At 43.9% G+C, this 17,857-nt stretch overlaps 2 protein-coding genes across 2 annotated transcripts; both read left to right on the top strand.

Annotated features, from left to right (window-relative positions):
- The first annotated feature begins 2,667 nt into the window (after positions 1-2,667).
- LOC124469288 (small integral membrane protein 30-like) lies at positions 2,668-3,486 on the top strand. Its single transcript, XM_047022466.1, has one exon. It carries the CDS (start codon positions 2,675-2,677, stop codon positions 2,915-2,917), a length of 243 nt encoding a protein of 80 aa, XP_046878422.1. The 5' UTR covers positions 2,668-2,674; the 3' UTR covers positions 2,918-3,486.
- An 83-nt stretch (positions 3,487-3,569) lies between these two features.
- On the top strand, positions 3,570-8,864 carry gpr85 (G protein-coupled receptor 85). The gene is made up of 2 exons (XM_047022461.1): positions 3,570-4,521; positions 5,787-8,864. Exon 2 carries the CDS (start codon positions 5,946-5,948, stop codon positions 7,077-7,079), a length of 1,134 nt encoding a protein of 377 aa, XP_046878417.1. The 5' UTR covers positions 3,570-4,521; positions 5,787-5,945; the 3' UTR covers positions 7,080-8,864.
- Positions 8,865-17,857: the final 8,993 nt, after the last annotated feature.

Consider the following 17,857-nt stretch of genomic DNA (forward strand, 5'->3'; position numbering starts at 1 on the left):
ATTCGTTTGTCATGTTGTGATGATAGGATCCATTATGGAACATCAAGGCCCACTACAAAAGTAGCGATCACTTTTAAGGGTCTCTCTCTCATTATTTCCAAGAAACCAATTTCAGTATATAATTAATCTTTGGGAAATATGTTTTTGTGCTAGTTAGTGAAGGTGGATGACTTTTTGCCTGTGGTTGTAGAAGGTAATTTGGCCTTTGTTTTCCCACGAGAAAGCAGTTTCTCTTTTCTGGAAGGGCTGAGAATAACATTGAGTTAATCTACTTATTCTTGACAAGATCCATAACAAATGTTCAAATGCATCTGAAAATGATGGGTCCATATCGTACCTGCATACACACAAACACATGCACACAACTACACACACAGCAACCCTCTCTCTCTCAAACACATGCACACAACTACACACACAGCAACCCTCTCTCTCTAAAACACATGCACACAACTACACACACAGCAACCCTCTCTCTCTCAAACACATGCACACAACTACACACACAGCAACCCTCTCTCTCTCAAACACAACAGCCACAGTTTTCCCACCTGCCACTCTGACCAGGCGGCTCATCATCTGGGCTAGACAAGGTTCCCGCAGAGAACTTTCAGAGAGCTTTCAACAAACTCACACACACACGTACATACACACACACACACACACACACACACACACACACACACACACACACACAGGGCAGTCATTCCACTCCTCATCGGGGGTGGTAATTGATCAGGTCCAGGATGAGGGCATATAGAAATGAGGGTGTTTGTCTAAAGGGTCGGGACAGTTCCATTACTCTGCCTGAGCAGCACACACTGCATCCTAATGCACTGCTCCACACCGGGCCACCAGACCTATAAGGGCTATTAATCCTGGGCCTGCATAAGACTGGGGTGGTATACCTAGAAGATGAGGGTGTATGGAGAGGAGAGGAGGGAGGGAAGAGATAGTAAGGCCTGTGTGTGTGTGTGTGTGTGTGTGTGTGTATGTGTGTGTGTGTGTGTGTGTGTGTGTGGAGGCTAGCTTGGGTCAGATACTAGCACGGCAGTCTTACAAGGTCAATATTTTAGTTGAGCCAGTCCGTCCTAATTAAATTACACTGTAGCTTACCCTGAACCCTGCACTGCATGGCACACTAACAAAGATGTGCCGAACCCATACCCTCCAAACACACAATTACTGTCTCTCTCTCTCTCTCTCTCTCTCTCTCTCTCTCTCTCTCTCTCTCTCTCTCTCTCTCTCTCTCTCTCTCTGTCTCCCCCCCTTCCCAGTCCCCCCCATCCCTCGCTCTCTCTCTCTCTCTCTCTCTCTCTCTCTCACACACACACTCACACACACAATTACTCTCTCTCTCTCTCTCTCTCTCTCTCTCTCACACACACACTCACACACACAATTACTCTCTCTCACAAACACACACAATTACTCTCTCTCTCTCTCCCTCACACACACACACACACATACAATTACTCTCTCTCTCTCTCTCTCTCTCTCACACACACACACACACAATTACTCTCTCTCACAAACACACACAATTACTCTCTCTCTCTCTCCCTCACACACACACACACACATACAATTACTCTCTCTCTCTCTCTCTCTCACACACACACACACACACAATTACTCTCTCTCACAAACACACACAATTACTCTCTCTCTCTCTCCCTCACACACACACACACATACAATTACTCTCTCTCTCTCTCTCTCCCTCACACACACACACACATACAATTACTCTCTCTCTCTCTCTCCCTCACACACACACACACATACAATTACTCTCTCTCTCTATGTCTCTCTCTCTCTCTCTCTCTATGTCTCTCTCTCTCTCATAGACATATTTCAAAGACTTGGCTGACTGATAGGAGACTTGTCCAGTGTGCCAGGCAGTGACATGGCTGAACTGCAGTGACATGGCTGAACTGCAGTGACATATCTCACAGTGCTTGGTTCACACAGAGACCAGGGTGTGGTGGACTGGTTAACAACCCACAGGCTGGCCTGGCCTGTGTCTGTATACTGTACCTGTTGTTAGTTTGATCCACCCTCCGGTCTAGTGCTGACAATAATTATAATTCAGTCTGACATTGTCAACGATAACAATTGTTGAAAGCTGTGTGCAAGAACATCGTGAGGTTTCCCCTGGTTGTGGTTTGGTAACTCCATTCTGCAGTGAAAAACTGAAATATTAATTAACAAGTTGTTGTGGTCTGCAAACAAATCTATTATACGTTTTAACAATTTCAAGCACACATTAGGCTACACCTGTTAAAACACTGTGGCTTGTACATATGCAGTAAATCATCATGTAAATTTGCAGTCCGTTCGCAAATGACTTCACCGTTTAATGTTTCCGTGGAGGCCGGTCATTTATATTCAATCTACCAGTGTCTCTTCGGTCACATTAGTACCCAATGAGGAATCAATCTGCTTCATGTGGGCTACTCTTCTGACTGTGCTAATACCGTGTCAAGGGTACAATTGTAGCCCAAATCCAGGCTACAATTAAACGCAGGGGCAAGCTGTGAACATACAATTGAATAAACTGTCCAAATCATTGTGTGTTGTAATTAATCGTGGTATTAGAGAGTTCAAATTGGAGGAATTTTCATGTAACGTTATCATTGGCCAAGACAACCAGGAAATGAACTAATGTCATATGACCACGACGCACGCGCCACGCTTCCACCGAGTGAACAGAACAGGAGTTAACATGGCATTTGTGTGCGATGATCGGACCGGTACTTTAATTCTGTACTTTCTGTATCTGTTTTTCATTCCCGTCGTCGAGGCATTTGATGGAGGAGATGCTGTTGCGTTGCTTTTGGGAGTGACTATATCAATTGTGGGGTTCTGCGCGTGCATCGGATGGTACGCACGCAGGAGAAACGGGCAGTTCTGATAAACAAACCCTCACGAGGGCTTTGTGGCATCCTGCCTGGCCCGCATTTGGAACTATGTCCTTGCACCCATCCTTCACGATTTTGGATAATCATTTCGTTTCGAATAACTCCTGACAGAGTGACAAAATGACTGACAAGAAACGTGCCTTATCGGATAACGTAAGATACGTTGACTATATAGGGTCTCACACTGTGGCGTCGAACACAAACAGGAAGTTTGGAAAAAGGAACTATGCACGAACACCGAACACACTGAACCGCTCTACGGAACCAAGCGAAAAAACCCTGTCACAAACCGTATGGGCTTACGCGATCGTGAGCTTAAAAATGTAGGCTTATTACCCCACCTAATTGTAGCATTACATGATCATAGCAAACGTGTCACTGGATGGTTATCTTCTAAATGTGTGTTAACTTGTCTAACTGAATGTTTGGCGATATAGCCTATTACTGCAGAAGCACAATGGAACTGAAATACTCTATTTTCCATCCTTCAGGCCTAATTAGGCCTAACATATAGGCGAATGCTTTCTATGAATAATAAATTATAGCTTTGATGTTCATTAGATTTGTACTGAGTTGTCTACGTTCTTACATAAGCTTTATATAAGACAATGTCACCTGCACAAAAGCATGGCTGGAATAATTAGTTTGCTCTCACCACGGATGGTGATGTTGATCTACAGATGGCTTGACCATCATATCATTCGAAAGAAGGGGTGGGATCTTGAGAATTGTTTCCTTTGTCGTGAAATAATCAAACCTACACGTGCTCTAAGCATGATACATCTGCCATCAACGCCACAGACACCTTAGCCTCCACCCATGACGACTGTATGATAGCCTATTGGTTGTCCCTCACGCATTAAACAAACTTCAACGTACTACATACATTTCAATATGGCTCCGTTTGAAGTGATGTGGCTGCCTTTTGGCCAGGTGCATTACTCTGCCAGCACACTTAATATTATATTGCACATACTACAAGAGATGCAGTCTGCATCCATGTTCAGCAGTCATGGATTCGTATTGCACGTGTAATGCATATTTGTCCTCGTCATAAACGTGTCAAAAGAAGTGCTTCTCAATCATGCCGATCATGTCAGGCCACACCCAGATGTTAAATTGACCTCAGCCAAACCCTTCTGTGACCGTCAACAAAAGAAGTGGTCAGATCAGTTTTATTAGTGGATGGTGTAGAAACATAAGTCACATATGTGGTGGAGCCTATAGGCCGTTGGTTGAGCAGGCCTACCCCCGCTATGTGCTATGGGTTTATTTGAATAATCCAATAGTAAGAAAAACTACCTTCGGGGCTGACTAAAAACGTTGGCTTTCTTCCCGTCTTTATGACTGATGTGGGGGACTATGGATGAGTTTGACTCCCCCGTAGAGCAGATGTTGCCGTGAAAGCCGCTGCTGCAACAAGAGACGAGACGCGTCTTGGATCACAAATAGGATTCACTGCGCATGCTCCGTCAGACGCTCCGTTTACTGTATATTCACCGTGGAAAAAGAGCAGCCAACAAACCAAGGTTTTTTACGGCAAAGTGACTTCTACCATGTAAATAACCTCCAGGGAAACAAAACGGATTATCAACAGGTATGATTTTTGATTGTTATATCTGCCGTATTTTCGACTGTATCGGCCTCTCATTTCGTGGCTTTAATTCTAGGCAGTTCATACAGGGTACTTGGAGATTGCTCAGTCTAATGGACGTGCGGATTCGCTACACTGTAGCCTATGTTCCATCCAACAGTCTAGTCTAAGATGCAACGGGGATTATTCTATCGTACAATGCCATCGACAGCATTCCACCCTTGAAAATAGGAAACGCGCGTAAAAGATATAAAACCGAACGATGCTGTTAAAAGGCATGAAGTCACAAATTGCAGAATTTCTCAAATTCTATGCGACATTATTGTGTTTCTAATGTAAAATGTGAATTGTTGGATCATGAAATAGCTTACCTTTGAGTCTTAGATAAATATTGCTTTGTCATTTAATCCTTTAGCCTATTTGATATGTTAAAATTAAGAATTACAGTAGCCTATATTTCTTAGTTAACAGTCAAGAAACAATAGTCTATTCTGAATAACAGCAAAACGGCGACTGATTAAAGATTGACATTGTGGACGTGGTCATGATCTAATATTGACACTAAAACTAGCATATCTCTACACCAAAATTGATCTTGTTGTGTCGATTAACAGACCAGCCCAATAAACGCCCTAAAATGAGTAGACCATAGTTTATTAACGTCCGCCGCGTAATTCCAGGCACCCGATAATCAGACTAAAACATGGATGCTTTATTTGGTATTCATTTTCCGATGGTTTTCAAAAATGCATAGTCGGGACGAGTTTATTTGAGGCATTCCCCCAGATGGAATAGATCCCTTGTGCTGGGTTTTTGGGTGTGATCAACAGCTTTCCCACTGCATTTCTGCAAATGTTCACAGCGAGACAAACCAATCTAACCGAACAATCCAACTCATTTGTTTATCCCGTTCTTCCAGACAGGCAAATGTGCGCTAAGATCTTTTACCATTGCTTTGTCTTTAACTGACGATTTTGAAAGGCAGCCGATATATGAAAGTATATTATTGTAGCCAGGCTATATGCTGGAGTCTGATCGAACACTCTCTCTCCTCAGATTAAATACTTAAATACTACTAGCACACAGCTCAGTACTGCCTGTCTGCATAGCATTAGGAATGCTATTTAACGGACAACGGCAGATAAAAGACAGTCTGTGGAAATGATGACATACCCTACTACTCAGTTTTGAGAGAGCGAGATAGAGCCATGCAGTGAAAAGAGCTTTTCTGTCTGAGTGAATCCTGACTAGTGGATGGTATTTTTCAGGGATTTTTCTAGGTGTGATGAGACAAAGGAACAAAGGATGCCTTAGAAGAGAGACTGCCTACAAGCCTGGAATCTGCTTCAAAGCACACCAAATGGATCTATCGCCTCCCCTCCAGGCCCCCAGATCATGATACTTGGCTGAAGCTATCATCATCTTTAATGATCCCTCCTCCATCTATGGCGAACTATAGCCATGCAGGGGACCACAACATCTTGCAGAGTGTCTCTCCTCTTGCCACTTTCCTCAAACTGACCTCCCTGGGCTTCATCATCGGCGTCGGAGTGGTCGGCAATCTTCTGATCTCCATCCTACTGGTCAAAGACAAGAGCCTACACCGAGCGCCCTACTACTTCTTACTGGACCTGTGCGCCTCCGACATCCTGCGTTCCGCCATCTGCTTCCCTTTCGTGTTCACCTCCGTCAAGAATGGTTCCACCTGGACGTACGGAACCCTAACCTGCAAGGTGATCGCCTTCCTGGGCGTGCTGTCCTGCTTTCACACGGCCTTTATGTTGTTCTGTGTCAGCGTGACCCGCTACCTGGCCATCGCCCACCATCGCTTCTACACCAAGAGGCTGACCTTCTGGACGTGCTTGGCCGTCATCTGCATGGTGTGGACGCTGTCAGTGGCCATGGCCTTCCCCCCGGTGCTGGATGTGGGGACGTACTCCTTCATCAGAGAGGAAGACCAGTGCACCTTCCAGCACCGCTCCTTCAGAGCCAACGATTCCCTGGGCTTTATGCTGCTGCTCGCCCTCATCCTTCTGGCCACGCAGCTAGTCTACCTCAAGCTCATCTTTTTCGTCCACGACCGCCGGAAGATGAAACCGGTCCAGTTTGTGCCGGCGGTCAGCCAGAACTGGACCTTCCACGGGCCGGGGGCCAGCGGCCAGGCGGCGGCTAACTGGCTGGCGGGCTTTGGGAGAGGCCCCACCCCGCCTACCCTTCTGGGCATCAGGCAGAACAGCAACGCGGCGGGCCGCAGACGACTCCTGGTGCTGGATGAGTTCAAGACAGAGAAGAGGATCAGCCGGATGTTCTACATCATGACCTTCTTCTTCCTGGCACTGTGGGGGCCCTATCTGGTGGCCTGCTACTGGAGAGTGTTCGCCAGGGGCCCCGCTGTGCCGGGGGGCTACCTGACCGCCGCTGTGTGGATGAGCTTCGCCCAGGCGGGGGTCAACCCCTTCATCTGCATCTTCTCCAACAGGGAGCTCCGTCGCTGTTTCAGTACCACACTGCTCTACTGCAGGAAATCCAGGTTACCAAGGGAACCCTACTGCGTTATATGAAGGCTGTGATACTTGGCTTTTTTTTTCCACGCGGCTTTCTCTGTCTCTCTTTTTTTACCCTGATTGATCTTGATCGGGGTTGGGTCCCATTGTACAGCTTTCTCTCTCTTTGTCTGCCTCTTTCCCCTCTATCTGTCTCTTTCTCTCTGTCTCCTCATCCTCCTGTTTCTCCTCTTCCCCCCTCTTTTCTGAGACAGGAGTTGGACTGTCAGTCACAGGCCTGGGTGACGGAACATCAAAGGTGGAGGCTGAAGGGATTGGGATTCGCAGGAAGTCGAGCATCCCTCCTGTGTTTATGTTCTAGTAAACAACTCACTGAGGAAGGCCATGTAGATGCAGAGAAGCAAAAAAAATCTAGAGAAGAAGAATCGTCAACAAACTGCAGAGAAAGGACTGACCCCCTTGCTTTGGATATTTTGAAGATAATTCTGTGAGGTATAAAATACAAAATAAAAAATAAAAAGATGAAAAATTTAAAAACTCAAAACAAAGAAATGATTACCTTTCAAGGAATCACTGGAATTGTTTTACATTTAAAGAGTTGCACTAAAAAGAAGATGTAAAGAAGGCTTTTTTTGATCAACAGTTGCATTAAAAGGACAACTTTTTTTTTTTCTCTTTCCAAAACGAAACAATGAATGCTTTAATTTGCAACAGACTTCACAATCGCTGTAAGTAAAGCAAAACATGTCGGGTGGCTTAACTGTTGGAATATACCATCACAAGAGGATAAAATGGTTTTAATGTAAGTGATATCTTTTCTCATTTTGGGGCGGGGCTTATCGATGGGGAACAACAATGTGTGGTTTTTGAAGTTGCAACTTAAAACTAGAAATGATTTCTTGTAGTTTTACGATCCATATGTCCCTAGTGTCTGACATTGTTACTTTCCTATCACTTTTTACTGAGAAAAAAAGACGAATAAATAATGTTTGGATAAAAAAAAAGAAACACTGCTTTTTGAGAACAACCTTGTGCTTAAAAAAAGACAGTGAAGTTCTAATTAAATGTGTCATGTCCATGTACCTAAACAGACATATTGTTAGAGTTATGCTGAGGCCATCCCAGGGGTTCCTGCCTTAAAGGTTCTGATATTTTCATGTCTTTCGGATGTCGGTTTTTCATATGCTCTTGACAAGTCCTTCATACACACAGGGAGGCTTCCTAAATCTGGGCGGAGTGCACGTTCATTTTTAAAAGCTGGTTCACTTTCATGAACATCACAGGCCATACACAATGATCTGCAATGGTTTGCTACACCCCACAGAGTGCTCAGAGCACAGGGAGTGTGTGTTTGTGTGTGTGTGTAGGTGTGTCTGTGTGAGTGTGCATGTGTGCATGCCTGTGTGCGAGAATGAGTGTGCGAGTGTATTAGTGTGCCCTGTGTGTGTGCGTGATGAGTGTGCGTGGTCATCAGTGCGTGCCTGAGTGTGTGTGAGTGTGCGTATGAATACTTCTGTGTGAATCAGACAACTGTCACTTCAAGACCAGAGCCTTAGTATGAAATCTTGCACAATTTGTAAAAAAAATGTTAAAAGGCACCGAGTTGTTACTACGTTCCCAACATTTGCTCTCTACTGATTGTTTTCAATGACTTACTTTTTCTCTTGTGGCCATTTTAATATTTATTCTGTATTCTTTTTTGTATATTATAGATAGATTGTGTAAGTATGTGAGTCTTTTATTTTGAAGTCCCGGATGTGAGTACAGTTTAAGTTAGGATTGCATTTGCTGAAAGTTTACTGTGTAATCTGTTGCTTACATTTTTGAAAATAAAATTTTACATTTTGCAAACCTGTTTTTATTTTTCACCTCACTGACAACATATGCTATTGCATGAAAATTACTCTAACAAGACGATTCATATCTGATTCCAAACCAGACATTTCACCATTACACTATTACCGTTAATGTACCTTAGCTCCACTGTATTGTGTTTCAATGATGTAAGTTTGTATTGAGTGGTGAGTGGGAGTTTCGAATTTACATCAAGAGCGTCCAGATGAAATGATACAGACCTAAATTTTTCCACGCCGAATGATGGATTGTTTTCTCTTGTGTTTTGAGCAAATTCCTTTATTCTTTGATAGACTATTTTGCTTTTGTGGAACATGCATTTTAGTGCTCCATAGCCTTCTATTTTTCTCTGTAATAATCCAATTAGGATATGACCTATGGCCAAATTGTCTGCAAACACAGAGTAATGTAACGTCGTAAACAAGATTCATGCTTTGTGTGCAACTAACCTGAACATTTTATTTTAAGTGTCCTTTCTTTGCAGTGTTTACAATTACTGCTGTGTCATTTGTTACGTCATTAACATACCCTTGATGTGTTCAGACTCTCACGCAAAATACATGATTAATTCTGAAACTCTTCCGGCTAAAAGTTATAGTATTCATCAGGTCTCACAGTGGGGTTTTGTCATCATGGAGGGCTGGTGACTGAACCATCTGATTGACACCACTTCCAAGCTTCATGCCAGAGTTAACACTGTGGCTCTACATCTGCGACCATGTGATGGTCTTTAGGAATGCAATGCAACAGTCATCTAGGCCAGGCAGGATTAATAATGTTAAGAAAATGAATGCCTTGATTATCAACTAAATAACCAATTTTCTGCCAGGTGTACAACACTGCCTTCAGTCACAATATGTTTTGATTGATGTTTTGTTTGCAAGGGAATCATTCCTTCTTTATGTAAGAAACCAAAATGATTACCAGCTCTCACCTTATGTAACTTGAAAATGGGCTTCCCATGGGTTGCCTCTGTGCAATTGTGTGTGCTTTTTAACTGTGACACTTCTCATTAGGTTGACTGGAGGCATATTGGTAAAAATGCCATTATCTTATAAACCGTCACTGGATATGACCGATCTCCCAGTCCCCTTATCCCTCACCCCATGTAAAGCTCTAACCCAACTGTCTGTACACTTACACCCCCCCCCGCCCCGCCCTTCCTGTGCAACCCTCTATTTATTTGACAGCCTCATCTGACTGTGGCTGCCACTCTGTGTGATCTGTACCAGTGTCTGGTTGTAATGGTTGTAATTGCTCTCAATATTCTCTCACCAGAGACATTTACTTCCTTCAAGATATGCTCTCAAATAGATTCCGAGCTCCTGTTGCCAAATGGGATGTCATTCTGGGTCTGTGATGTCATTCTGGGTCTGTGATGTCATTCTGGGTCTGTGATGTCATTCTGGGTCTGTGATGTCATTCTGGGTCTGTGATGTCATTCTGGGTCTGTGATGCTCTTGCTATGCTGATGATGTGTGCGATCGCTGGGGGGAGAAATGCTTAAATTTCCTACTTCCCACCTTTTTACAATCGTTTCCTAACCTCATTGGTGATTCTGTACTTTTCACTTCTGATTTGAGACCTTGGCATGGCTATTACTTTCCATTTCCATCAAAATGACTCCGATCCAGCGTTCCTCCATGTGTATTTTATTGGTGCGGAATGCATGCCGAATGATGTTTCTAATGACTTACCAATGGGATGTGAAAGCCCAGTCTCAGCCTGGTCCTCATGTGCTGCTGGGGATGGGGCTGAGACAGTTGGAACCATCTGCTGACACACACGTCCACTTTCTGGGGGAAGAAATAACTCATCTGTGCTGGGCCATCTGCACGGTGGAGTGTTTTTATTTGTAAATAATGCATGTCTGTTCTTTTTAATTAAAGCAGAGTAAGGATCTTTTCAGGGGAACACTTCAACATAGACTAGAGGAAAAGATGGGAGAAAAGAGGAAAAAGGGAGGGAGAGAGAGAGAGAGAATATGGTGGCAGAGAGAGAAGAGGGGCGGAGAGAGGAGGACTTGTAGCAGAGAGAGAGGAGAGTAGAGCTCTGTGTAGCTGACTGTTCATAAGCCCTTCTCTTTATCAACCCCTAAGCCACAGCCCCTGTGCACCTGTTGAGATCGGAGTGGATTGGATTAGGGAAAGCAATATGGCTGTAATTCCAACCAACCAATCAGAGGGCCTCATGCAGCTTGAACCACATCGCTAACACTTATCAGATTTTCTCAGATGCCTACAAGTACAGAAATGATAACGAGTGGTCAGAATGTCAGCAGGTGGTCAGTGTGTCAGTACGTTTTTCACTGTTCTGGTGTGGTAGTTAATACATCACCAACAGAACGTGATTGCAAACCTTTTTAATACAGGATCTCAGATCGATGTTCTTCCATTTAGGTTGTGGCATTTAAAAAAAATAAAAGTAATACAGGGAAGTAAGAAAAAGCAGGCCAAAGAGCGGGGGATTGGTCAGCATGGCCCACAAATCAGGGAGGGGGGAGGGGGAGTTGAGAAGGGGGAGGGGGGGGGGGCGGTGAGTAACAGCGGTCTAGAGCAGTCCTGGACCACTCCATTAAAGTCCTGTTAGCAACATGCTGCTCAGCCAGATAGAGGCCACAAGGTCTTAGATTCCATCAGCCGCCTTTGTAAAATATGGCATCCATGGCCAATAGCTATCGACATGCCTGAGGTTGGACTGGCTGGTTCTGCGGAGGGGGAGCTGAGAGCTGCTTGTTCCTGTCTGGCTCACCAAAGGACCCCTTGTCATATTGACTGATCATAAGAATGTTCTAATTAATACCGTTAAATGAATGATAATGTGGAGACATTTTTATTGGACCACAATGGGTGGTAAAATGGGCTCTCTCTATGTCTCTCTCTCTCTCTCTCTCTCTCTCTGTTCTACATCTCTATGTGTGTGTGTGTGTGTGTGTGTCGGACATTGAGAGAACTTTTCATGCTGCGTCGTTGTAAATTGTGTCCTCAGCGCTATGTCAACTCATGAAGTAGATTTTCTCGCGGGGCACCAGTAAATGTCATTACTAAAGCTATTACAGCATTAAAACCTCTCTCCAGCTGTTGAATCTCAAACCCAAACAGCTGGAGTAATATCTCCAAATCCATTTAGTGACAAGCTTGTCCAAAAAAGATGCCTGTGGTACACTATAAAAGCGGCATATTGTCTAATAATATGTATGCAAGATACCAGGGGAGAGATAGAGTGAAGGTCCTATAAAATATAAGATCATGATGATGATTCTCATTCCCTGGAGGGTAGCCTTGGAGAGTCCTGGCTATTTATCGGCTGACAAGTTGACAGCCGTTACGGGGAGCAGGGGTCTGTGAATACCAATCATCAGACCGATGTCTACTGAACATAGTATTTGGATGTGGATAGAAAGTGATTGCCAACTGACCAAACATGACTTTATTTCGTAATCCCCCCCCAACCCCCAGTCTCGCCACACTAGTAGGTTATAAAATACTATCCCTGCTTTAAATATTAACTGATTAAACAGCGGGGGGAGCTTCAAAGGTTCGGCCTTGCATATTTAAATGGACGTTTTTTTTCCTGTAATGTGGGATTTAAGAGGAGATGCATTTACGTATTGCCTTGGTGGGATTTAGGCAAGGCAGAATCCCCATGCGTCACACCTGGAGAAGAAGAAGGAGGAGAATATGTCTTAAGCTGCAGGAGGTTCCAGATAACGGTGTCTGTTTAGGCTCCTGAAGCCTGACTACCATGTCTTTAACTTACAGACACATTTGCTTTGACTAAGCGTGATGTTGGGTGTAAATTCCTGTACTGGAATTATAGGTTACAGTTAGAAATGGCAGAGGGTTGTCAGGTTGACTCGGTCATCTGTTCCTACAGGTTAAGTTAACAGACTATATTCCAGCCTTTTTAATGGAAGTAGGGACATTCTGTGAGGCACTGAGCTAAAGCCCTCAGACAGTGAACTACGAGGATTTACATTTACAATTACATTTAGTCATTTAGCAGACGCTCTTATCCAGAGCGACTTACAGTAAGTACAGGGACATTCCCCCTGAGGCAAGTAGGGTGAAGTGCCTTGCCAAGGACACAACATCATTTTGCATGGCCAGAAATCGAATCGGCAACCTGGTTCTGATTAATAGCCCGATTCCCTAACCGCTCAGCCATCTGACCCCAGATGTTTCCGTGACGACATGCGGCACTTAGATATGAGATAATGACGTACATACTGCCTCGGGCAGCAGAGAAGGTGCAAGACTGACCTGCGGAGATGTCCCCAGCCTGCTTAACCTATGGGGCCCTGCAGCTGCCCAAGTCCAGTACCCCAGTGGCTCGAACAAGTGATTTTGTTTACCTCCTAATCCGAGAGCCTGAATGTCAGGGAATCAGTCCTGCTCAATCAGACCCACAGGACCTACAGATACTGAGAGCGTTGAGGCAGCGAAGGCCAGAGGGATGGAGGAAGGGATGGAGGAAGGGATGGAGGGATGGACAGAACCTGATTAAAGGACAGACCATACACGGCTGTCATGCTACAGTAACACATGTGCTAAAGTTAGATTGGGGGAAGAGTAGGGGCTTGGTTTAATCCCTTACATGGATTACCAGCGTCTTTCATGCCAGATTAAAGAGACTCATGATACACATCATGCCTCCCGAATCCTTGATCCTAATGGAGACAAGATCAATGGATTTGATACATTATGATGGTCAACATCATCTGTAACATACAGACAGAAACGCAGATTGGACGGGATTATTTCTGATTTGTATGTGTTTTTTGTTGTTGTTTTTTTACAATTATTGTAGCAATTCAGAGTCTAGTGGTCTCAAACAACAGATCGGTACGTTTTACGATACAAAAGACAGATTATCATCTCTCAACCGTAAAACCAGTTATTCAGCTCATGGACGTAGAGTGAAAGACTGATGTTGAAGTACCTCATCAGCAGATATGAAAAGCAATATATATAGGTCACATGAACATTGGATATAACTAACTGTCCATTGTTCCACTGTTTGTCTGTGGAACTGAAATATTCCCCTCGACAGCATCAACACACGAGGCTCCATATTTCAATGAAGTGCTGAATCTAGACCAAGCCAAACTGCCGGATGGCAAAAAAAAGGACAACGAAATAGACCGCAAATATTTTCCTAACCGAGTGAAATATTTAAAAGCCTTTCCCTGACTGTGGATTGTATGTAGTTCTTTACTGACCGCAGAGATGAAGGCACCAGTGTTGTGTTTTCACATCCGTGGTTTCTTCTCTCCATAGGCCATGCTGTTAAAAGATGTTCAAAGCCAAATATATGCATTACTGTGTCTACCACATGTAAGCTCCCTTATCTTTCCTGAGGGAGGATTCATATAGTGTATCAATTTTAAAGAGTAAAACCATGATAGTCTATAAATGCAAGCACATGCTAGCCCAGTGCAATGCAGGCTAAAGGAGAGATTAGCATGTTATGCCTGGTGGTTATCTGTGAATATTTCTCAATTTAGCCTCTTTTTTTCTCTGTCGGAGTTAGCGTGTTCATCGTTATAACTAGCTTCATCCCTGCAGCATGGCTGTGGTATGGAGAAGGAAGTCTTCCCAGATAGCCATGGCTGTGTTATGTTTTGAATATTTTGGTTTTTGATCCAGTGGGCGATGCAGTTAGTCCTGCATTCTGTTGTTGTTCTGGGAGATTGTGTTTATCAGTGTTGAGACATGCGTTTTGTTCCTTGCTAATTCTGCCTGTGTTGTGGCAAAGCCAGAGGCTTTGGAGAAGCTTTCATCCACTCGCTTCCTCTGTTCTAGTCTGTTCAGCACATTCTGTCTCTTTCTTTTTCTGTCGGTTTCTGTTTCTCTCGCTCTCGATCCCTCTCTCCTACTCGTTTTTTTTTAACCTCTTTTACCGTCTGTCCCCGATGCTCTCTATCTTTCTCTCACTCTCTCTCTCTCTCTCTGCCTCTCTCTCACTCTCTCTGCCTCTCTCTCGCTCTCTTTCGCTCTGCCTCTCTCTCGCTCGCTCTCTTTCTCCTTTTTTATTTTTGGAAACATCTAATTCTTGTGAGTCAGACCTGTCACGCTCACAGAGAGTCTGGCCTAGCAACCCTCATCTCTTTGGTCCAGAACTTTCCCACTCCAGATCTTAGAACTGAACTGAACAGAACAAAAGTTTGTGCTCTGAAACACACACATATTCATGCATATCCCCATACATACATACATACATACATACATACATACATACATACATACATACATACATACATACATACATACATACATACATACATACATACATACATACATACATACATACATACATACATACATACAATCACAAATGCACATTACTACACCCACACATAAAACTATTTGTAGTGCCTATACAACTAGTGCATCACAATAGGAACACATGTTACAGATTGTGGATTTGGAGGATCTGCTTGTGACTGGTGAGTGTGTTTATGATCATGTAGGGTGTGGAAAGAGATTATTTTCCATATTCCCCAAATGTGCTTTATAATTTACTGCAGTTTACATGGATCTTGATATACTGTGCACAAATATGAAAATGTTGAACTGTAAAGCCAAGATGTCCTTGAATTCACATCAGCCAGTGCATCAGTGCTGTCCCTCGAGAGACTCAACATTGAGATGTCAGAATGAGCCAGACACCTCTTGTGATTTCATCTGGAGAGATGTTGATGGTGATGGATGCTGGTTTACTGACTGATTGTCATGTCATTCACTCACATCACCGTCCTCTCCTCAAGGAGAATAGCCCTGTTCTGCCGTGTGGGTCTGATATTGAGTGGAACTGTCCTTGCCTTTGTTCCCAAGCCCTTCATGAACACAGACACATGTTCTGTAGAGTGCCACTCCTAGCTGGGTCCTGGCTACAAGCACTCCAAAATCTAGGAATATGCACCACCGCATCCAATACATCACATCCAGTATGTAAACTACACTGGAACTTCCTGTCTAGGTATGTAGTGACATCGCAGCCAGGCTGGATTTCAGGACCACTCCCTGTAGCTCGATCCACGGTTGTGTCTCTGTGACTGGATGAAGCTGACACAGACATGGAGAAAGACAAGACTGGAGGGTCAGGGAGTACAGGCTCGAAGGGTACAAGACTGAAGGGTCAGGAAGCACAGGCTCGAAGGGTACAAGACTGAAGGGTCTGGAAGTACAGGCTCGAAGGGTACAAGACTGAAGGGTCAGGAAGTACAGGCTCGAAGGGTACAAGATTGAAGGGTCAGGAAGTACAGGCTCGAAGGGTAAAAGACTGAAGGGTCAGGAAGTACAGGCTCGAAGGGTACAAGACTGAAGGGTCAGGAAGTACAGGCTCGAAGGGTACAAGACTGAAGGGTCAGGGAGTACAGGCTCGAAGGGTACAAGAACTGCAGACCTGCCTTCTGAGCTTCTCCCTTTATGACCATTTGTTCAATTATAAAAAGTCATTGTCTCTCTTTCCAAGGACAGTTTGTTCTTACTGATTAATCTTTGGGCTAATGAAATAGATAACCTGCTGAAACGAATCACACATTTTCTGCACAGCACTAAAAACCATAATGGGTACTTTTTGTAATGTTTGATGATGGTTTTTGTGCCTGAGGCAAGAGAACAGAGCGTAATGCCCCCATTCAAACAGCAGTGTTATTGTACCATAATATTCTGCTGCTTTAATAAGTATTGTCTATTGCTGGAGGTTTATGGAAAGGCAGCGTAATAACTCTCTGTGCTGTAGTTAAGTCTGCTGGACCTTTGTGTTGCAGTTCTGCACATCAGTCAGTTACAGAGTGAAACTACAACAAAAAAAAAACATTTTATTGATTTCACTCTTCACGCTTTGGCTGTTTAGTTGCTCAAGGCCCCAAATTCCAAATGTACTAACCACCACATATGAAAGCAGGATTGTACTCCGGCATTGCATGTTTACTTAGCTCGATAGGCCTGTTTTGCATAATGTACAAACCTGAAGGTATATATTTATGAACCACAGATACATATTTAATGGTGGCATGCATCAGCAGAATCTTTCTAAAAGCTTACATATTTAATGCAGGGGCATGAAAGACCTGAACTGGTCATGGGTACACGTGTGTTGGATGGAGGTATAGCTGAGAGCACTCATTCAGTCTTGAATCAAGCCCCAAAGACAACCACCAGACTTCCCACAATGCACTGTAGTTTGAAAGCAGTTAGTTCTCTGAATCATCGGGAGGTTCCTCTGTGCTCAAGCTACAGTAGGTTTCTGCAAGCAAATGGCCTAAGACAGTGTCGACTATTATGTAACAATCGCACAGCCCAAATGAACCAAGGCCTGTCGTGCAGCTGTGCATGATGTGTGTGCTGCATGCAAGGGGCTTCAAGTGTGAAATGAGATTTAATTTATATTGATTCTAGTGTTTGCGCTCTTTAAAAGATAGCACCCCCCGTGGGACTGTTCAATCTAAACTTTTGCCTCCAGTGATCATCATCATAGATAGTATACAGCAGCTCCATATAAATGATAGAAGCCTGGGTGATATGATCCGGCTTGCAAAGGTTCATCAGAGAAATGGATACCCTATAGTGTTACAGGATAGAAGAACAGGCTACTGGCCTCCAGCCTGGGAAGTGACAAGAGCAGAACCTGTCATATCTTCACAAGCCAGGCAGATCTCTGGATCTGCTGTACCAGAGTCGAATGGGATGTTCACTACTGCACAACTCAGTTGCTCCAAAGCCAATTGATGTTTTAGAACCCTGCGGTGTTCCAGAACTCTCTCTCAGAACTCTGTCGTTTGACAATTCTTTTGATGTCTCCTGGACAATGTAATTTTCTAGAAGGCTTGTGATGTTCTGTTCTTTTTTTTCATAGCCCTACCTAACCCCACAGATAAGTGATGTTCTAGCAATCTGTGATGTTGCAGAATGTTGTTCGGAATTCTTTTCATGTCTCCTAAACCCTGTGATTTCTTTTATAATTTGTTTATATTT

The sequence above is a fragment of the Hypomesus transpacificus genome, chromosome 7, assembly GCF_021917145.1.
Source record: "Hypomesus transpacificus isolate Combined female chromosome 7, fHypTra1, whole genome shotgun sequence".
Lineage (NCBI taxonomy): Eukaryota > Metazoa > Chordata > Actinopteri > Osmeriformes > Osmeridae > Hypomesus > Hypomesus transpacificus.

Coding starts and splice junctions, on each gene's coding strand:
- LOC124469288 (XM_047022466.1), top strand. CDS start 2,675: ATGACCACGACGCACGCGCCACGCTTCCACCGAGTGAACAGAACAGGA.
- gpr85 (XM_047022461.1), top strand. CDS start 5,946: ATGATCCCTCCTCCATCTATGGCGAACTATAGCCATGCAGGGGACCAC.